Genomic DNA, 17,693 nt, shown 5'->3' on the forward strand with positions numbered 1-17,693 from the left:
TTGAAGTGTATTAAAAATCAATTACACGTGAAAATTTGAGTTTGGCTCCAGAAGCTTTGGGCCCATCTCTAGTTTGCCATGAAAAAGTAAACAACATGGGGTCCAATCCAGGACAATATGCAAGGGCCATTACTGACCCACACATATGTCACTAAAGACAATAGAGAGAAGGTGGGGAATACAATGGGAATCATAAGCATTACTTCGCCAAGACAGCAAACTTAATTTCCCTGTGTTTGTGCCCCTGCCTTTAAGCCATCTACCCACTGTCTGGCTTGGGAGCATTTGCTTCATTCAGCAGACAGAGTTTTCTTCTATGCCTAATGCACTTCATGCCTAGAAGTCAGAAAACAGCTTTGCCATCCCCCAGAAGCCCACTCTTTCCTTGGTATTCATATTTGGGGTTGGGTAGCCAGGTCCCTAAAGCAACACTGGAGTTTTCAGCCTGTGTTCATAGCAGCAGCCCACTGCAGTTATGACTGTGGATCTGAGCTATGATAGGAGAGCACCAAGGCATCACCATCAGGAGATCAGCCACCAGAGGGACAGATTTTCCACAATATTTTGGTTCTGCACAAGGCACTATTCAATGAGGCAATCGAATGTGTGGCATACCCACATGCTCAAGGATGGCCAGGATGTTCTGAGAGGTCTTTGTGACATCATGACTCTGAGAGATCCACCCTGCTGGGCCCGACCAGCACAGTACTCAGGGTTCATGGTCTTTAGTGTTGGAGGATGGACTTTGGCTTGGGAATGGCCCTGAGTTCCTACTGCCTCCTCTGCATCCCCAAGGTAGTGTTGGTTTCTTTTTTCTTAAAGAGACTTCACTTGGCCACACTTGCATAGTCCCAGCGCAAATTTAAATTTGCCTACTATTTTGAGTGAGGAAGTGTTTCTCCCCTGGTCTGACTTGTTTATTACCTTTTTGTGTGGGTATGCTTTATCGTCTCAACTAAGTTGTAAGTATATTGACATTGAACACTTGATTTATTCAGCTTTCCTTAACCACAGTGCCTGACAACTGAGCACTATAAAGGAACTCCAAAGATACATGCTGGCTGACTGAGTGTATTAGTCATGGTTCTCCAGATAAACGGCACATTTAGGTTGTACATATATCAATCTCTGTCTCCCTATCTGGTGGCTGTACCCCTGACAGCGACACCTTGGTATTCTCTTACGGCAGTTCAGATCCTTGGTCATAATTATAGATAGATACATCGATAGGTAGACTGATAGATATGAAGAGATGTTTTTGTAACGGAATAGGTTCAAGTGATTTTGAAGGCTGACAGGTCCCAAGATCTGCACTTGGCAAGGTGGAGACCCAGGAGAGCTTATGGTAAAGTTTCAGTCAGAATATCAGAGAAAACTGAGGTCCTAGCTCCAAAGCAGTGAGGCAGAAGGAGTCCCTTCTTCCTTGTGGGGAGGTTGGCCCTTTGGTTCTATTCAGGATTTCAACTAACTGGATGAGTCTCACCCACATTAATAGAACACATCCTGGATAAATAGGACATGTAAGAATAAACTTTCCTCTCTTTCTGTCAGATAAGACAATTGTCTTTTTTTTTTTTTTTAATTTTATTTTGTCTATATACATTGTAGCTGATTAATGCTCAACATCACCAAAACCTCCCTCCCTTCTCCCTCCCCCCTCCCCCCCAACAATGTCCTTTCTGTTTGTTTGTTGTATCAACTTCAAATAATTGTGGTTGTTATAACTTCTTCCCCCACCCCCCGGTTTGTGTGTGTGTGTGTGTATGTGTGTGTGTGAATTTATATATTAATTTTTAGCTCCCTCCAATAAGTGAGAACATGTGGTATTTCTCTTTCTGTGCCTGACTTGTTTCACTTAATATAATTCTCTCAAGGTCCATCCATGTTGTTGCAAATGGCAGTATTTCATTCGTTTTTATAGCTGAGTAGTGTTCCATTGTGTAGATGTACCACATTTTCCGTATCCACTCATCTGATGATGGGCATTTGGGCTGGTTCCAACTCTTGGCTATTGTAAAGAGTGCTGCGATGAACATTGGGGAACAGGTATACCTTCGACTTGATGATTTCCATTCCTCTGGGTATATTCCCAACAGTGGGATGGCTGGGTCGTATGGTAGATCTATTTGCAATTGTTTAAGGAAGCTCCATACCATTTTCCATAGAGGCTGCACCATTTTGCAGTCCCACCAACAATGTATGAGAGTTCCTTTTTCTCCGCAGCCTTGCCAGCATTTATCGTTCATAGTCTTTTGGATTTTAGCCATCCTAACTGGGGTTAGATGGTATCTCAATGTGGTTTTGATTTGCATTTCCCGGATGCTGAGTGATGTTGAGCATTTTTTCATATGTCTGTTGGCCATTTGGATATCTTCCTTAGAGAAATGGCTACTTAGCTCTTTTGCCCATTTTTTAATTGGGTTGCTTGTTTTCTTCTTGTAAAGTTGTTTGAGTTCCTTATATATTCTGGATATTAATCCTTTGTAAGATGTATATTTTGCAAATATTTTCTCCCACTCTGTTGGTTGTCTTTTAACTCTTTTAATTGTTTCTTTTGCTGTGCAGAAGCTTTTTAGTTTGATATAATCCCATTTGTTTATTTTTCCTTTGGTTGCCCGTGCTTTTGGGGTCGTATTCATGAAGTCTGTGCCCAGTCCTGTTTCCTGAAGTGTTTCCCCTATGTTTTCTTTAAGAAGTTTTATTGTTTCAGGGTGTATATTTAAATCCTTAATCCATTTTGAGTTGATTTTAGTATACGGTGAGAGGTATGGATCTAGTTTCATTCTCCTGCATATCGATATCCAGTTATCCCAGCACCACTTGCTGAAGAGGCAATCCCTTCCCCAGTGAATAGGCTTGGTGCCTTTGTCAAAGATCAGATGGCAGTAAGTGTGTGGGTTGATTTCTGGATTCTCTATTCTATTCCATTGGTCAGTGTGTCTGTTTTTATGCCAGTACCATACTGTTTTGGTTATTATAGCTTTGTAGTATAGCTTAAAGTCAGGTAGTGTTATGCCTCCAGCTTTATTTTTTTTGCTCAGCATTGCTTTGGCTATTCGTGGTCTTTTATTGTTCCATATAAATGTCTGGATAGTTTTTTCCATTTCTGAGAAAAATGTCTTTGGAATTTTGATGGGGATTGCATTGAATTTGTATATCACTTTGGGTAGTATGGACATTTTCACTATGTTGATTCTTCCAATCCAAGAGCATGGAATATCTTTCCATCTTCTTGTATCCTCTCTAATTTCTCTCAGCAGTGGTTTGTAGTTCTCATTATAGAGATTTTTCACCTCCTTGGTTAACTCAATTCCTAAGTATTTTATTTTTTTGGTGGCTATTGTAAATGGGCAGGCTTTCTTGATTTCTCCTTCTGCATGTTCACTACTGGAGAAAAGAAATGCTACTGATTTTTGTGTGTTGATTTTGTATCCTGCTACTGTGCTGAAATCATTTATCAATTCCAACAGTTTTTTTGTAGAGGTTTTAGGCTCTTCGATATATAGGATCATGTCATCTTCAAACAGGGACAGTTTGACTTCATCTTTTCCAATCTGGATACCCTTTATTTCCTTCTCTTTTCTGATTTCTCTGGCTAGTACTTCCAACACTATGTTGAATAGGAGTGGTGAGAGTGGGCATCCTTGTCTAGTTCCTGTTCTTAAAGGAAAAGCTTTCAGCTTTTGCCCATTCAGGATGATATTGGCAGTGGGTTTGGCATATATGGCTTTAATTATGTTGAGATACTTTCCCTCTATACCTAACTTATAGAGGGTCTTTGTCATGAATGAGTGCTGAACTTTATCAAATGCTTTTTCAGCATCTATAGAGATGATCATATGGTCCTTGTGTTTGAGTTTATTAATATGGTGTATCACATTTATTGATTTGCGTATGTTGAACCAACCTTGCATCCCTGGGATGAATCTCACTTGATTGTGATGAATAATTTTTCGTATGTGTTGCTGTATTCTGTTTGCTAGTATTTTAGTGAGGATTTTTGCATCTATATTCATCAAGGATATCGGCCTGTAGTTTTCTTTTTTGGTTATATCTTTACCTGGTTTTGGTATCAGGATGATGTTTGCTTCATAGAATGAGTTTGGGAGATTTGCGTCCGTTTCAATCTTTTGGAATAGTTTGTAAAGAATCGGTTTCAATTCCTCTTTGAATGTTTGGTAAAATTCTGCTGTGAATCCATCTGGTCCTGGGCTTTTCTTTGTTGGGAGCCTTCTGATAACAGCTTCAATCTCCTTTATTGTTATTGGTCTATACAAATTTTCTACGTCTTCACGGTTCAGTTTTGGGAGCTTGTGTGTGTCCAGAAATTTATTCATTTCCTCCAGATTTTCAAATTTGTTGGCGTATAGTTGTTCATAGTAGTCTCGAATGATTCCTTGTATTTCAGATGAATCAGTTGTAATATCGCCTTTTTCATTTCTAATTTTTATTATTTGAGTCTTCTCTCTTCTTTTTTTTGTTAGCCATGCTAATGGTTTGTCAATTTTATTTATTTTTTCAAAAAACCAACTTTTTGATTCGTTGATCTTTTGAATTGTTTTTTGGTTTTCAATTTCATTCAGTTCTGCTCTGATCTTAATGATTTCTTTCCGTCTGCTAACTTTAGGTTTGGATTGTTCTTGTTTTTCTAGTTCTTTAAGGTGAAGTGTTAGGTTGTTCACTTGCCATCTTTCCATTCTTCTGAAGTGAGTGTTTAATGCAATAAATTTTCCCCTCAATACTGCTTTTGCAGTATCCCACAGGTTTTGGTATGATGTATCATTGTTTTCATTCGTTTCAATACATTTTTTGATTTCCTGCTTGATTTCTTCTTGGACCCATATGTCATTAAGTAGAATGCTGTTTAATTTCCATGTGTTTGTATAGTTTCCAGAGTTTCGTTTGTTATTAATTTCTAGTTTTAATCCATTGTGGTCTGAGAAGATACATGGGATAATTCCAATTTTTTTGAATTTATTGAGACTTGATTTGTGACCTACTATGTGATCTATCCTGGAGAATTATCCATGTGCTGATGAGAAGAATGAATATTCTGAGGTTGTTGAGTGGAATGTTCTGTAGATATCTGCCAATTCCAATTGGTCTAGAGTCTTGTTTAGATCTTGTGTTTCTCTACTGATTCTTTGCCTAGATGATCTGTCTAATATTGACAGTGGGGTGTTCAGGTCCCCTGCTATTATGGTATTAGTGTCTATTTCCTTCTTTAGGTCTAATAGAGTTTGTTTTATAAATCTGGCTGCTCCAACATTGGGTGCGTACATATTTATGATTGTTATGTCTTCTTGATGCATCAGTCCTTTTATCATTAAGTAGTGTCCCTCATTGTCTCTTTTTATGGTTTTTAGTTTAAAGTCTATTTTGTCAGATATAAGAATAGCTACTCCAGCTCGTTTTTCTTTTCTGTTTGCATGGTAAATCTTTTTCCATCCTTTCACTCTTAGTCTGTGTGAATCTTTATGGGTGAGGTGGGTCTCTTGTAGGCAGCATATAGTTGGGTCCTGCTTTTTGATCCAGTCAGCCAGTCTGTGTCTTTTAATTGGGGAATTTAAGCCTTTTACATTAAGAGTTGTTATTGAAAGGTGTTGATTTATTCCTAGCATTTTATTGGTTGTTTGGTTGTCTTAGGTTTCTTTTGTTCCTTGCTTTCTGATTTACTGTTTGGTTTCTTTGTTTGTTGGTTCCTTAGGTTGTAGATAGTGTTTTTGTTAGCTTGTTTTCTCTTCATGAATGCCATTTTTATTATACTAGCGGGTTTAGATTTTTCTTGGGTTTTTATGGCAGTGGTAGTTATTTTTCAGGAACCAAACCCAGTACTCCCTTGAGGATTTCTTGTAAGGGTGGTCGTGTGGTAGTGAACTCCCGCAGTTTTTGTTTGTCTGAGAAATATACTATTTGCCCCTCATTTCGGAAGGATAGCCTTGCAGGGTAGAGTATTCTTGGCTGACAATCTTTGTCTTTTAGTATTTTGAAAATATCATCCCATTCCTTTCTAGCTTTTAGGGTTTGTGATGAAAAGTCTGATGTTAATCTGATTGGGGCTCCCTTATAGGTGATATGACGCTTCTCTCTTGCAGCTTTTAAGATTCTCTCTTTGTCTCTGAGTTTTGCCAGTTTGACTATGACATGTCTTGGAGAAGGCCTTTTTGGGTTGAATACGTTTGGAGATCGTTGAGCTTCCTGGATCTGAAGATCTGTGATTTTTCCTATACCTGCGAAGTTTTCTGCCACTATTTTGTTGAATATGTTTTCAATGGAATCTCCATTTTCCTCCCCTTCTGGAATACCCATGACTCGGATATTTGAGTGCTTGAGGTTGTCTGATATCTCTCTCAGATTTTCTTCCATGTCCTTGATTCTTTTTTCTTTCTTTTTGTCTGCTTGTGTTATTTCAAACAGCCCATCTTCAAGTTCAGAGGTTTTCTCTTCAACTTCGTCAAGCCTGCTGGTTAAACTCTCTGTTGTGTTTTTTATTTCGCTGAATAACTTCTTCAGTTCAGCAAGTTCTGCTACATTTTTTTTCAGGACATCGATTTCCTTGTACATTTCCTCTTTCAGGTCCTGTATACTTTTCCTCATTTCATCATGATATCTAGCTGAGTTTTCTTATATCTCATTCAGTTTCCTTAGAATTATCACTCGAAATTCCTTGTCAGTTATTTCAAGGGCTTCTTGTTCTATAGGATCTAGAGTTTGAGATTTATTAAGTTTTGGTGGTGTACTTTCTTGATTTTTTGTATTTCTGGTATCTTTTTTTTGGTGTTTATTCATTGTGGCAGGGGGTTTTGCAGTCCACCGGTTTGAGACTAATGACTAACTAGGATGTTGCTGTGGTTGCTAATTTGGTATGGCTCCCTCCGTGACTGCTCAGTTGGCCTCTAGTGCCTTGTGTGTGTCGTTGCCTCGGGTCTTGGGCTTCTCCGGGGAGCCACCTTTCTGGTCAGCTTGGATTCTGCTGGGCTGGTGGATCACGTACCACAGGGTGTGTGATCTCTGTTGAGCTTTCACTTCCTGTGCAGGACTTCTCCCCGTTCCGTGTGCTCTGGCCCAGGCTGTTAGATCATGCAGTGGCGACCCCACCGGGTGTGTGGTTTCTGTCGAGTCTCCGCCTCCCTGGCCGCACGTCTCCCCCCTCTGTGCACACTGTGCTGGGCTGGGACACGTCTTCTGCACCCCTCATCTATCAGCTGGGCCTTCAAGACCCTGCTCAGCACCGCCTCGCCCAGGAAGTCTACCAGGTTTCTGCTAGGCACAGATGACCGGTCTCTCTGGGTGCCTTTGTAGCACTGTGTAGATCTTTCTCGGGTCTTGTTCACCTTTGTATCCCCCCGGTATAAACCGAGTCTAGCGCCCTCCTGCAGCCTGCTCTCCGGCAGGTTCAAGCGGATCTGGGAACTCTCCTACCACACTATTCCCAACCAGAAATTCGTTAGGCTTTTTTCCAAACTCGTGGTCGCAGAGATGGTATCTGCCTCCCAGTAACAGGAAGTTTACCGGGGCCGGAGTCCAGGGTGTGGTGGAGTGACAGTCGGCCCGCCTGTACTTCCTTGTCCTCCCAACACTGGTCGGGGACGCCCCACGCCCCCAGCCCCGCCAGAGAACCACGGAGGGAGTGAGAGCGGAGGCCGGTCTGCAGGCTCCGGAAAGCCCCGCGCCAGGCCAAGCAAGTGGGAGGGCTCAGTGATGGCCGAGCAGGGCAGAGCTGCCCGCACCTGGGAAAATGGAGGCAGCACCAGGGCAGTGAGTGGCCTGGTGGTGCAGGCGGGAGCCAGGTGGGCATCCACCCCCCAAACAGAGCTGTGCCAGGGATCACTCACAGTGCTGTGCCAGGTCGGGTGTTCGCTCTCTGTCTCTGGTTTGTCGCCTTCCGTGTTCTCGGCGCTGCCGCCTCGGGCTGTTCAGTCGTGGCGCGGATTGGGCACTCCCAGGAATCTTTTTTAATGCCGGCCTGAAACCTCGAATCCTGAATAGGGCAGCTGGCCGCCTTCAGTGCGGCCCCAGACTCCGGGATCCTGGCTGCATCCACAGCAGCCCTGGCGCCGTGTTCCCTGTTTCAAGACTCGCTTTTGCAGCTAAGAAACAGTTCTTTTCCTGCTCCACACTTCAAAGCTGTTGCCTGTAAATGAGGCAGCCTCTCCTGCCGGGGGCAAAGTGGCGGTCAGCCCCCACGACCGGTCAGCAGCTGCGGTCCTCCCTTAAGAGATGGTGAGAGGAAGGCCCACAAGTTTCCCGGCTGCCTGAGGCCCAGTGGCCGCCTTTTACACCTGAGCTACTCCGCGCGAGCCGCCGCAACCGCCGCCATCTTGAAACTCTCCGTATTTTTTTTCTAATTTCTTATTGCTGTCCATCTGAATGTTCTTGCATCTCACTGAGTTCCCTTAAAATTATTGTTTGGAATTCCTTTTCAGGGACTTTATGGGTTTCCTTTTCTTTGGGATCTGACATTGGAGAATTATTGTATTACTTTGAGGGTGTTATATTTTCTTGCTTTTTCCTATGTCTAGTATCCCTACTGTATTAGTCCATTTCTGTTGCTTATAGCAAAATACTTGGTACTGAGTAATTTGTGAGAAAATAAAATTTATTGCTTACAGTTTAGGTGACTGGAAAGTCCAAAGTCTAGGGAACACATCTGGTGAGGTGACTCTACAGCAATGCAGCATGTCACATAGTGAGAATGGTGGAGTAGAGAGACAGCTAACTCCTCACTCCTTCTTCTTTTAAAGCCCTCAGTACCATGCCCATGACCACCATTGATTCATCAATGCATTAATCGGTTTACTTGGGCATGGTCCTCACAATCTAATCACTTCCTCAAGGTCCCACTTTTCAATTACCATAATAGGATTTCCCACCCTATAACACTGATATAGTGGGGATTAAGTTTGGGGGGGACATTCAATACAGCACACCTATGTTGATGTCTGGGCATCTGGCAAAGCAATTGCTTCTTCTAATATTCTGGAATAGCTTTTGAGGGGGAGAGACTCCCTCCTGTAGATATGCTCTACGGTGACAGTTGTGTAGGGTGTTTCAGGTTTGTTCCAGGTAGATGTAGTAGTGTAGTTTCTGTATAAATACTTTGACTGTATTCAATGTAAGACTTGTCTGTGAGTGCCTCTGTGGCCTGGGCACTGGGGTCCTCAGCAGTTCCTTGCTGAAGTGAGTGACACTGGGCTGTGTGGCTGGGGTCATGGTTGAGGTCTCAAGCTCTTGGGAGAAGCACTGGTGTACCCTGCTGCTCCTCAGCTAAAGTGGGTGACCCTGGGTGGGCTGGCTGAAACCCTGGCTATCATGCTCTGTCCCTGACAGATGTACTGATGTGCTATGAAGCTCCTCAGCTTAAGAGAAGTGTCCCTGGATGAGATTTCTGGGAATTGAGATTAGGATCTTGGGCTTTGAGGGAGAAAATGAGGTGCTCAGCAGCTCCTCAGGTACACTGGGAAATTCACTGCACTCACTGGGTCTTCAGGCTGGGCCCTGTACCCTCAAAGTTGGAGTTGGGGCTCTCAGTAGCTCCACAGCTAATGTGGGAGACACTGAGTGAAGTTGCTGGAGAGCTGGGTGGAATCCTATGCCCACAAGAGAGATGCTTGGGTGCTTTGCAGTTTTACTGTCCAACTGGGTCAACCTGGGTAAGATCACTAGATTCATGGGTGGGGCCCTGCACCCTGAAGAGGGAAACCGGGTTTCTCTGCAGCACCACTGTTGGAGTGGGACACCCTGGGTGAGGTGGTAGCAGTTTTGGGTGGGTTGCTTTGTCCCCAAGAGGAATGCTGGGTCACTCTGCAGCTCCTCAGCAGGAGTGGGCCACTATGGGTATGGTCTCTGGATTTGTGGGTGCAACCCTGTGTCTCCAAGAAGGATGCTGGGGCCTTCTGTAGCTGATCAGCTGGAGTGGCCACTCTGGGCAAGGCTGCTGTGGTCATGGGTGGGGCCCTGTGCTCTCAAGAGAGATATCTGTTCTCTCTGCAGCTCCTCAGTCCGATTGGGCCACTCTGGGTAAAGTTGCTGTGGCGGTGGGTGGGATCCTGCACCCCCTAGAGTGATAGTAGGGTTCTATGCAGCTGTTTGGCTGAAGTGGGCCTCTCTGAGCAAGGCCACTGCAGTTCATGTGCAGGCCCCTGTAACCCCAAGAGAGGCACTGGGTCACTGTGAAGCTCCTCACTTAGGGAAGGCTGCCCCATGCAAGGTTGCTGGGGCTGTGGGTGGGCTGTTGTGCCCCCGGGAGAGTTGCTGGGTCCCTCCGTAGCCCCTGTACTGGGTCAGGCAGTCGTGGTAGGATTCACTGGTGCTGCAAGTGGGGATCTTTGTCCTTGTTAGAGACATATGGGGCCTCCACAGCCTCCCCAACTATCATAGTCTTTTCCTTTAAGCTGGGTGTGTGCCAGAAGACAAAGCACACTTTGCTTGTAAGAGCAGCATGTGATGATGGGATTGGTTCTCTGCTGTTGGCAATTTTTTATAGTATGGCCCGTGAATGTTTGTCTCTCTTGCTAAATGATTGTGGTCCTATGTGAGTTCCACAGTGGAAAATGAGCATCCGTCTGCTAAGAGGATGTGGCTGAGGCAAGGATTCACTCTCCTGGGACACCCCTACGGTCTTGGCTTAATGAGAGGGAGTGTAAGAAAAGCCTCAAATGAATCCCCTAATATAACTAATGTATGCAGCATTCTTAGGATGAGGGGTATATGATGAGGGTTATGTTATCATAGCAACCTGCTACAGAGGGTGTCCCCTTAAGATATGAGAACCCCAGTCCATGTCCAAGTGAAATGAAATAAACTTGAACTGGTCACAGGAAATCCAGTGAAGGGCTCAATTTTAACTTCATTATTTTACTTACAGGATAGCCATTTTTCCTAGAGGAGTCACATCAGCACCAAATGAACATGTTGCAAAACAGCACAACCATATGTATGCTCAGAGCATGCCCAATTACGAGTACTGTACCCCATGATGAGAATTCCGTTGTAAGGTCCCCTAGGCAACCCCCTTTCCTTCTCTGTCCTAACTGAGAAACACAGAGGGCCTTGACCGCCTTGTGACCTCGCCAGCAGTATATTTCCCCCTGCAGGTTTGAACCCAAGTCAGGGCCTTGAACCTTCCCAGGCACTGATCAACATGTTTAGGTTGTTTCCTGAAACACCAAAAGACCAAACATGTCACTAAACCAGCAGAAACTAGCCCCAACCCTGAACCAAATTCTTTAAACCCTCATATAAACTCCATAACCCAACCTCCTCAATTAGGCCATACTTGGTAGAGCATCTCTTGTCTCTGTCCAGCGTGAGGAAGCTGAAGCCCTCTCTGTATGTAGGTTCCCCTAATAAATGCTTTGGACTGATTACCCTAATGTTTAGAGCTTCTTTCTTTGGAATCCCAACTGGCCCCATTTTGGGATTGTTCGGGGCAGTCCCTTGTGAGAACTCCCCTGCTGCAACTTTTGGGGCAACTCTAGACACGGATTCAGCCAGTTGGAACACAGGTAAATGTATTTTTGTTCTTTTGAAAACAACTCAGAACAACTCCATTCCCCTACTTTGTGTACATTTATATAATAATTCTGTTTGTTTATTTATTTATTTATTTATTTATTTATTTATTTATTTATTTATTTATTTATTTATTTATTTATTTATTTATTTATTTATTTATTTATATTTTGTCTATTTCATGACCAGCGCTCAGCCAGTGAGTGCATCAGCCATTCCTATATAGGATCCGAACCCGCTGCGGGATCGGTGTCACGTTCCCAGCCCCGCACTCTCTCAAGTGCGCAACATGATCGGCCCATAATTCTCTTTATTTAAAATGTCACTTTTTACATCTACCTGGAGAGACCACATGCTTGTATTGCCCAAAAAAGAATTATTTCTGCCCCTTTCTTTCCCCCTTTCGTTTGTTTCTAAGTACCTGTAGTTAAAATGGTTGCTAAGAATTTTGATTCTAAGGCACTTACAAGTTAGATCTTCAAGGTTCTGATTACATTCTATTTGTTTAAATCAAGACCAAAGTTATATAAGTCAAGTTTTAATCAAAAAAGGATTTTTCCCTTCCAAATTGTTAATAACTTCTTCCTAATTAGTTTGACTAGCAACCTCTTTTGAAAGCGTACTGGCATGTGTTATTCATTGTAGAAAACTTTAGAAGGCAAGACCACACCCAGAAACTGCTAGATTACTATAAAATGCTGAAGCTGCTGCACTCCTCACAAGATTATATTTATAATTTTTCAGCCAAAACTAATATCCGCAACGGAAACCTACCTTGGGTCAACATATTTGTTGGTAGACAGTTTCTAAAGTTTTTTTAATAAATCAAAGAAATTTCCTTGTATTAGAACAATTAATTTCTGGTTTATGCCTTTGAAATATTTCAAATGTACTTTTTTGTTTGTTTGTTTTGACAGTTTTTAAAATCGAAGCATAAATGATTACATATATCTGTGGGGTACAGAATTGAATATCAATACATGTGTACAATATGTGGTGATCAAACCAGGATAATTAGTATACTCAGGTTCACAAAACATAATCTCTGTGACCCTTAACTAATTTCTCACTAAGCCCTCTCTCCCCTCCCCCTTTCTCACCTCTAACAACCACAGTTCTGTTCTCTTTTATTTGAATGTTCAATGTATTATTGTGATTCTTTCTTTCTTTTCTTTCTTTCTTTATTTCAGCTCCCACTAATGGGTGAAGACGTGGTATTTCTCTTTCTGTGTTTGGCTTATTTCACTTAACGTAATTTTCTCTAAGTTTATTCATGTTGCTGTAAATGGCAGAATGAAATGTACTTTTAAGAAAAATGCTCTCTGTGAGATTAATTTTAGAAGATCTGTCTTTAAAAACCTAGACTGTGGGTAAATTATGATCTGTAGAGAAGTTTTGCTTATTTCTTCTACCTCATGCCACCACACTGCCTTAATATGTCTGGCACATGAAAGAAGTAGAGACACGTTAAAAAAAAAATAGTGTATATGACTCTAGAAAACATCATCCACTTCTGGGAAAGGCATTCTCTCTTTTTTTCTTCTTCCAGGCAGCTTGAGCATGAAAAAAAATGTTCTTTGTTGGTATGTGTCAGACGAGATGTGAAGATTGACGGAGGGATTTGTGCAGAGCACTCTCTGGCATTCAGTTTCGTCTGTGGCCAGAGCAGAAAAGGGGTCAGGACTGGGTCTGACGGTGTCCTAGAGCTTATTCGTACAGACACTGTAGTTCTGAGGCTGCTTAAAGTATTGAGAAACCTAATATTTAAGAAAAGGAAAGTGGTCAACACTGGGAGACGAGAATTTTCAGTTTCAAAACCAGCCTGTGAGAATGGCAATGGGCATACACAGGTACGTTCTTGGATGTTTTAGACTCCCAAGAGGGCCTGGGGCCTCTGTTGTAGCAATGACATCCTTCTCTCCGTGAAAGGCCCACATTACATGCCACCAGTTTGCTGACATTTGACAACCCCAAGTGAGGAAGGAAGGAAGAAGAAAGGAACAAAAATTAACAGACACCATGGCATACTTACTGAAAAAAATAGAGCCTCCCTTCATACTGGGAACATATAAGCACTATGAAACTGACCTTTGATTAACACTTATGAGAGGACATTCTGCTGTAACCATCGTACCTTATCTGCAGTCGTTGAAATCACTTCATTGCATGACTGTGGTGGCAAGTAATCACTTTTCACATAAAACTCCATTAAAAGAGTCTCGGGCCTGCCCATGGCTCACATGGGAGAGTGATGGGTGGTGCTGATAACAACAAAGCCATGGGTTTGGATCTCTATATGGGGATGGCCGGTTAGCAAACTTGGGAGACCGTGGTGCTGACACCACCAAGTCAAGGGTTAAGATCCCCTTAGCAGTCATCTTTTAAAAATAAAATAAATAAAAAATAAAGGAGTCTCATATTACTAAAGATTATTCAAAAAGAAAGGTTCAACTGAGAAGCACTTAATGCTTTCAAGAAGTGGGCTTGGCTTCTTTATTCCCCCAAACTGATTATTATTATTATTATTATTATTATTATTTTCTATTCTGGTAGTTTCATATTGAGGATATTGACTAAGAAGTTATTAATGAGATAGAAATAAAACACATGTAGTTTAGAGGACAAAAGTCCTTACTGTAGAAGGCCAAAGCCTGGACCAAAGTCCTGTAGTTTAGGAGGCCAAAGCCTCTAGTTTAGGGGGCCAAAGCCAAACCCTTTAGGAAAATATGTAGAAATGCTAAGATCAAGAAAGACCAGAATACTTTCACAGGACTAAAGCCTTTGATGTAGAAAAGAGAATTGAAACACAGTGAAAAGTGATTGCTCTGGGGGCAGTTGCACTTGGTGCAGCTAAACCCAAATGATGGGAAGGATCTTCAAGGATATTCTGCTAGTTAGTGTTAGGGGGAAATTCTGTATCTTGCCCTAAGCTGTTTCTTTGAGTTTCTTGGGAAGTTAGGCACTTTGGTGTTTATCTCATTGCTTCTTTTTGTATGCCACATAGCTTAGTTTCATGACTCCTTTTGATGGTAAATTGCTTCAGCTATTTTAGGTTACAACTGCTTTAACGAACATTGTCACATAGCCAATTTGTTTATGTTTTCACTATGATTGATTAACCACTTGTTTTTCTTCTGTAACTTTCCTGTCTTTATAATAAAAACTGAGCAAAAACTGACTTGGGGCTGTGCCTGGGCTCTCCTCACTTGAAGGAGTTTTCCCTTGGTGCAGTCCCTTCGTGTTTCTCATTATTCTGAATACATGGGCTCTGAGTAATCTTTTGTCTAACTCACCCTGCGAGAGGTGATAGTTTCGCACAAAAAAGATAAAATGAACAAAGCCAAGGTACAACTGCTTTTTTCCAATGGTATTAAATTCTGGAAGAAGACTGCTCAGAGAACCATTGTTTTTTTTTTTGACCGGTAAGGGGATCGCAACCCTCGGCACAGTGTTGTCTGCACCACACTCAGCCAGTGAGTGCACCGGCCATCCCTATATAGGTTCCAAATCCGTGGCCTTGGTGCTAGCAGTGCCGCACTCTCCCGAGTGAGCCATGGGGCTGGCCCAAGAATCATCTCTTTACTCTTTTTTGAGCAACACTAAACCAAAAGTCCCCTTTATAGTGTGTAATCAGCGGGAAGCAGTGTTCTCTTGAGGATGGTGAAGGGGACAAAATACATTCGAAGGACCGTTAGTCGGCTTATGAGCTGGGGAACGTACCATATACCTCTTGGCCCTGGGGAGGGGGAAAAGGAAGAGCATATTTCTGGTCTTGATGGAGTCTCCTCTTGTGTTTCTTTTGAGGCAGCCGGACCTTTGGGTCAGAATGGCTTCTATGCTCCAACGTCCTCCCCGAAAAGGTTGGACAGTAAACAGAATTTGGAGTATATTGCATGAATGTTTGGCTGCCTTCTCATAAAACCCTGTCAGTAGCCTCTTAGGAAGTTTCTCTTAGAGTGTAGTGTGTATACTGAACTTGTCAGCATGAATGGAACTCAGCCTCATCTGAAAACCTAGTTCTCTCACTACAGACTGGCCTCGCCCCTTCTTGCTCATATTAGTGCTTCTGAAGGATGGAGATGGGGATGGCATGATGGAGAAGAATGTATGGGTCAGTGCAAACTTGTCATGGCACTTAGGAAACTACTGTGATGTGAGGGCCTATTAATGGTGACTCATGGATGTCACCTCCCCTTTATTCTGTTTCAAAGTTTTCCTTAAAAATGTCCACCTGTACCCCACTAACCTCAATTGGCACACAGAAACAAATGTATTGAGAATTCACCTCTTTATTGATAATAGAAGTGTGGAGGAGGTAAGGGTAGCATGGCAGCCCAGTATCAGCAGCACCAGAAGAACCCATTTCAAATCTGGCTCCTGAAGAAGGATAAATTCTAGGGCCCATCCAACAGTATGATGACCAGATGTTCCAGGGGAAGACTTGGTGGTGCATTTCTGCTGTCCTCTGATTTCTCCTACACTTGGCCCTCTTATTCTTAAACCAAACCTACAATGAGAGGGAAAAAACGATTGGTTTAGTATATTGAACAGTTAATGTCATAACAGAAAAAACACAACATGCAACTTTATATGCCACTGAGATTTTAAAATGCATCGTGAGTGTTCCGCCCCGTTTCCATCCTGCGGGCAGGCTTCTGGGCCCGCGGCGGTCACTGGCGGGGTCAGCAAGATAAGAAGTCTTGTGTGAAATGTGGTGGTTTCAGCAAGGCCTCAGTTTCCTTCCTTCAGCCCTTGTAATTTGGACATCTGCTGCTTTCATATTTTCATATATTACTGCAATAACACTCCACCATGTCGACCCTGCATTGCCTTATATCAGTGACACTGGTACAGTAGCTCCAGGAAAATGTTTGTTTGGGGCAATGCTAAATATCGCTGCAGTTTTATGCATTGCTACCATTTATGTTCGTTATAAGCAAGTTCATGCTCTGAATCCTGAAGAGAACCATATCATCAGATTAAACAAGGCTGGCCTTGTACTTGGAGTACTGAGTTGTTTAGGACTTTCTATTGTGGCAAACTTCCAGTGTTGACTTGCTCGTCAATTTTGCACAGTGGCAGTTTTGGCACTGATGTAGTACAGAAACTCCACTGGAACCCTGAGGACAAAGGTTATGCACTTCACATAATCACTACTGCAACAGAATGGTCTATGTCATTTTCCTTCTTTGGTTTTTTCCTGACTTACATCCGTGATTTTCAGAAAATTTCTTTACGGGTGGAAGCCAATTTACATGGATCAACCCTCTATGACACTGCTCCTTGCCCTATAAACAATGAACGAACACGACTACTTTCCAGAGATTTATGATGAAAGGATAAAATATATCTGGATGATTATGATTCTCAGGGATTGAGGAAAGGCTCACAAAAGTTACTCATTCTGCTCTGAAATTTTCAACCAGTTCATCAAGGCCGACAGTGACACTGCTGAATACTGATAAGTAGGAAACATGAAATAAGCATTTCATAAGGTATTTTAAAGGATATCATGAAGAAAACTATTGAAAAACATTTATTCCTATACTTTTTTATCCCAGAAAATAAAACCAAAGGACTACAGTACAAAAAAAAAAAAATAAATAGAAATAAAAATAAAATGCATCGTGAGAAGATATTTCCTTTTTTAAAAACATTAATTTTTTTCATTGTACATGTTTATGGGATACAGCTTGCTGCTTCAGTGCATGCGTATATGGTATAATGATCTAATCAGACTAGTTAGCATATCTTTTACTTAAATGTTTATCATTTCTTCATGGTTATAACATTCAAGATCCTTTTTTGTGGCTATCTCGAAATATACAGTATTATTAGTTATTGTCACTCTAGAGCACCAGAACTTCTCTTATTTTTTATTTTTTAAATTTTTATTGAATCAAAATGATTGTACATATTTTTGGGGTTCAACATTGAGATATGTTGATCAAATCAATATTGCTAGCATATATATTGTTACAAATCATAATTATTCTTTATGCCCCTTGTCCAATATCACCCCACCCCTTCTCCCTTCCCCCTCCCCCCTCTAATTACCCTAGATTTCTTCTCTCCTTCTGGAAGAATAATGGTTACTCTGGTGATTTGTTGCCTAGATGATCTGTACAATGCTGAAAGGTGTGATGAGGTCCCCCAATATTATCATAGAGCAGATGCTT

General features: G+C 42.1%; 1 protein-coding gene across 1 annotated transcript; it reads left to right on the forward strand.

The window, feature by feature from the left end:
* Positions 1-16,381: 16,381 nt before the first annotated feature.
* Positions 16,382-17,049, forward strand: LOC134367419 (DNA damage-regulated autophagy modulator protein 2-like). The gene is given in 1 exon segment (XM_063084161.1): positions 16,382-17,049. A coding segment is annotated over 1 exon segment (465 nt). The 3' UTR covers positions 16,847-17,049.
* Positions 17,050-17,693: the final 644 nt, after the last annotated feature.

This window comes from Cynocephalus volans, chromosome X, assembly GCF_027409185.1.
Source record: "Cynocephalus volans isolate mCynVol1 chromosome X, mCynVol1.pri, whole genome shotgun sequence".
NCBI lineage: Eukaryota > Metazoa > Chordata > Mammalia > Dermoptera > Cynocephalidae > Cynocephalus > Cynocephalus volans.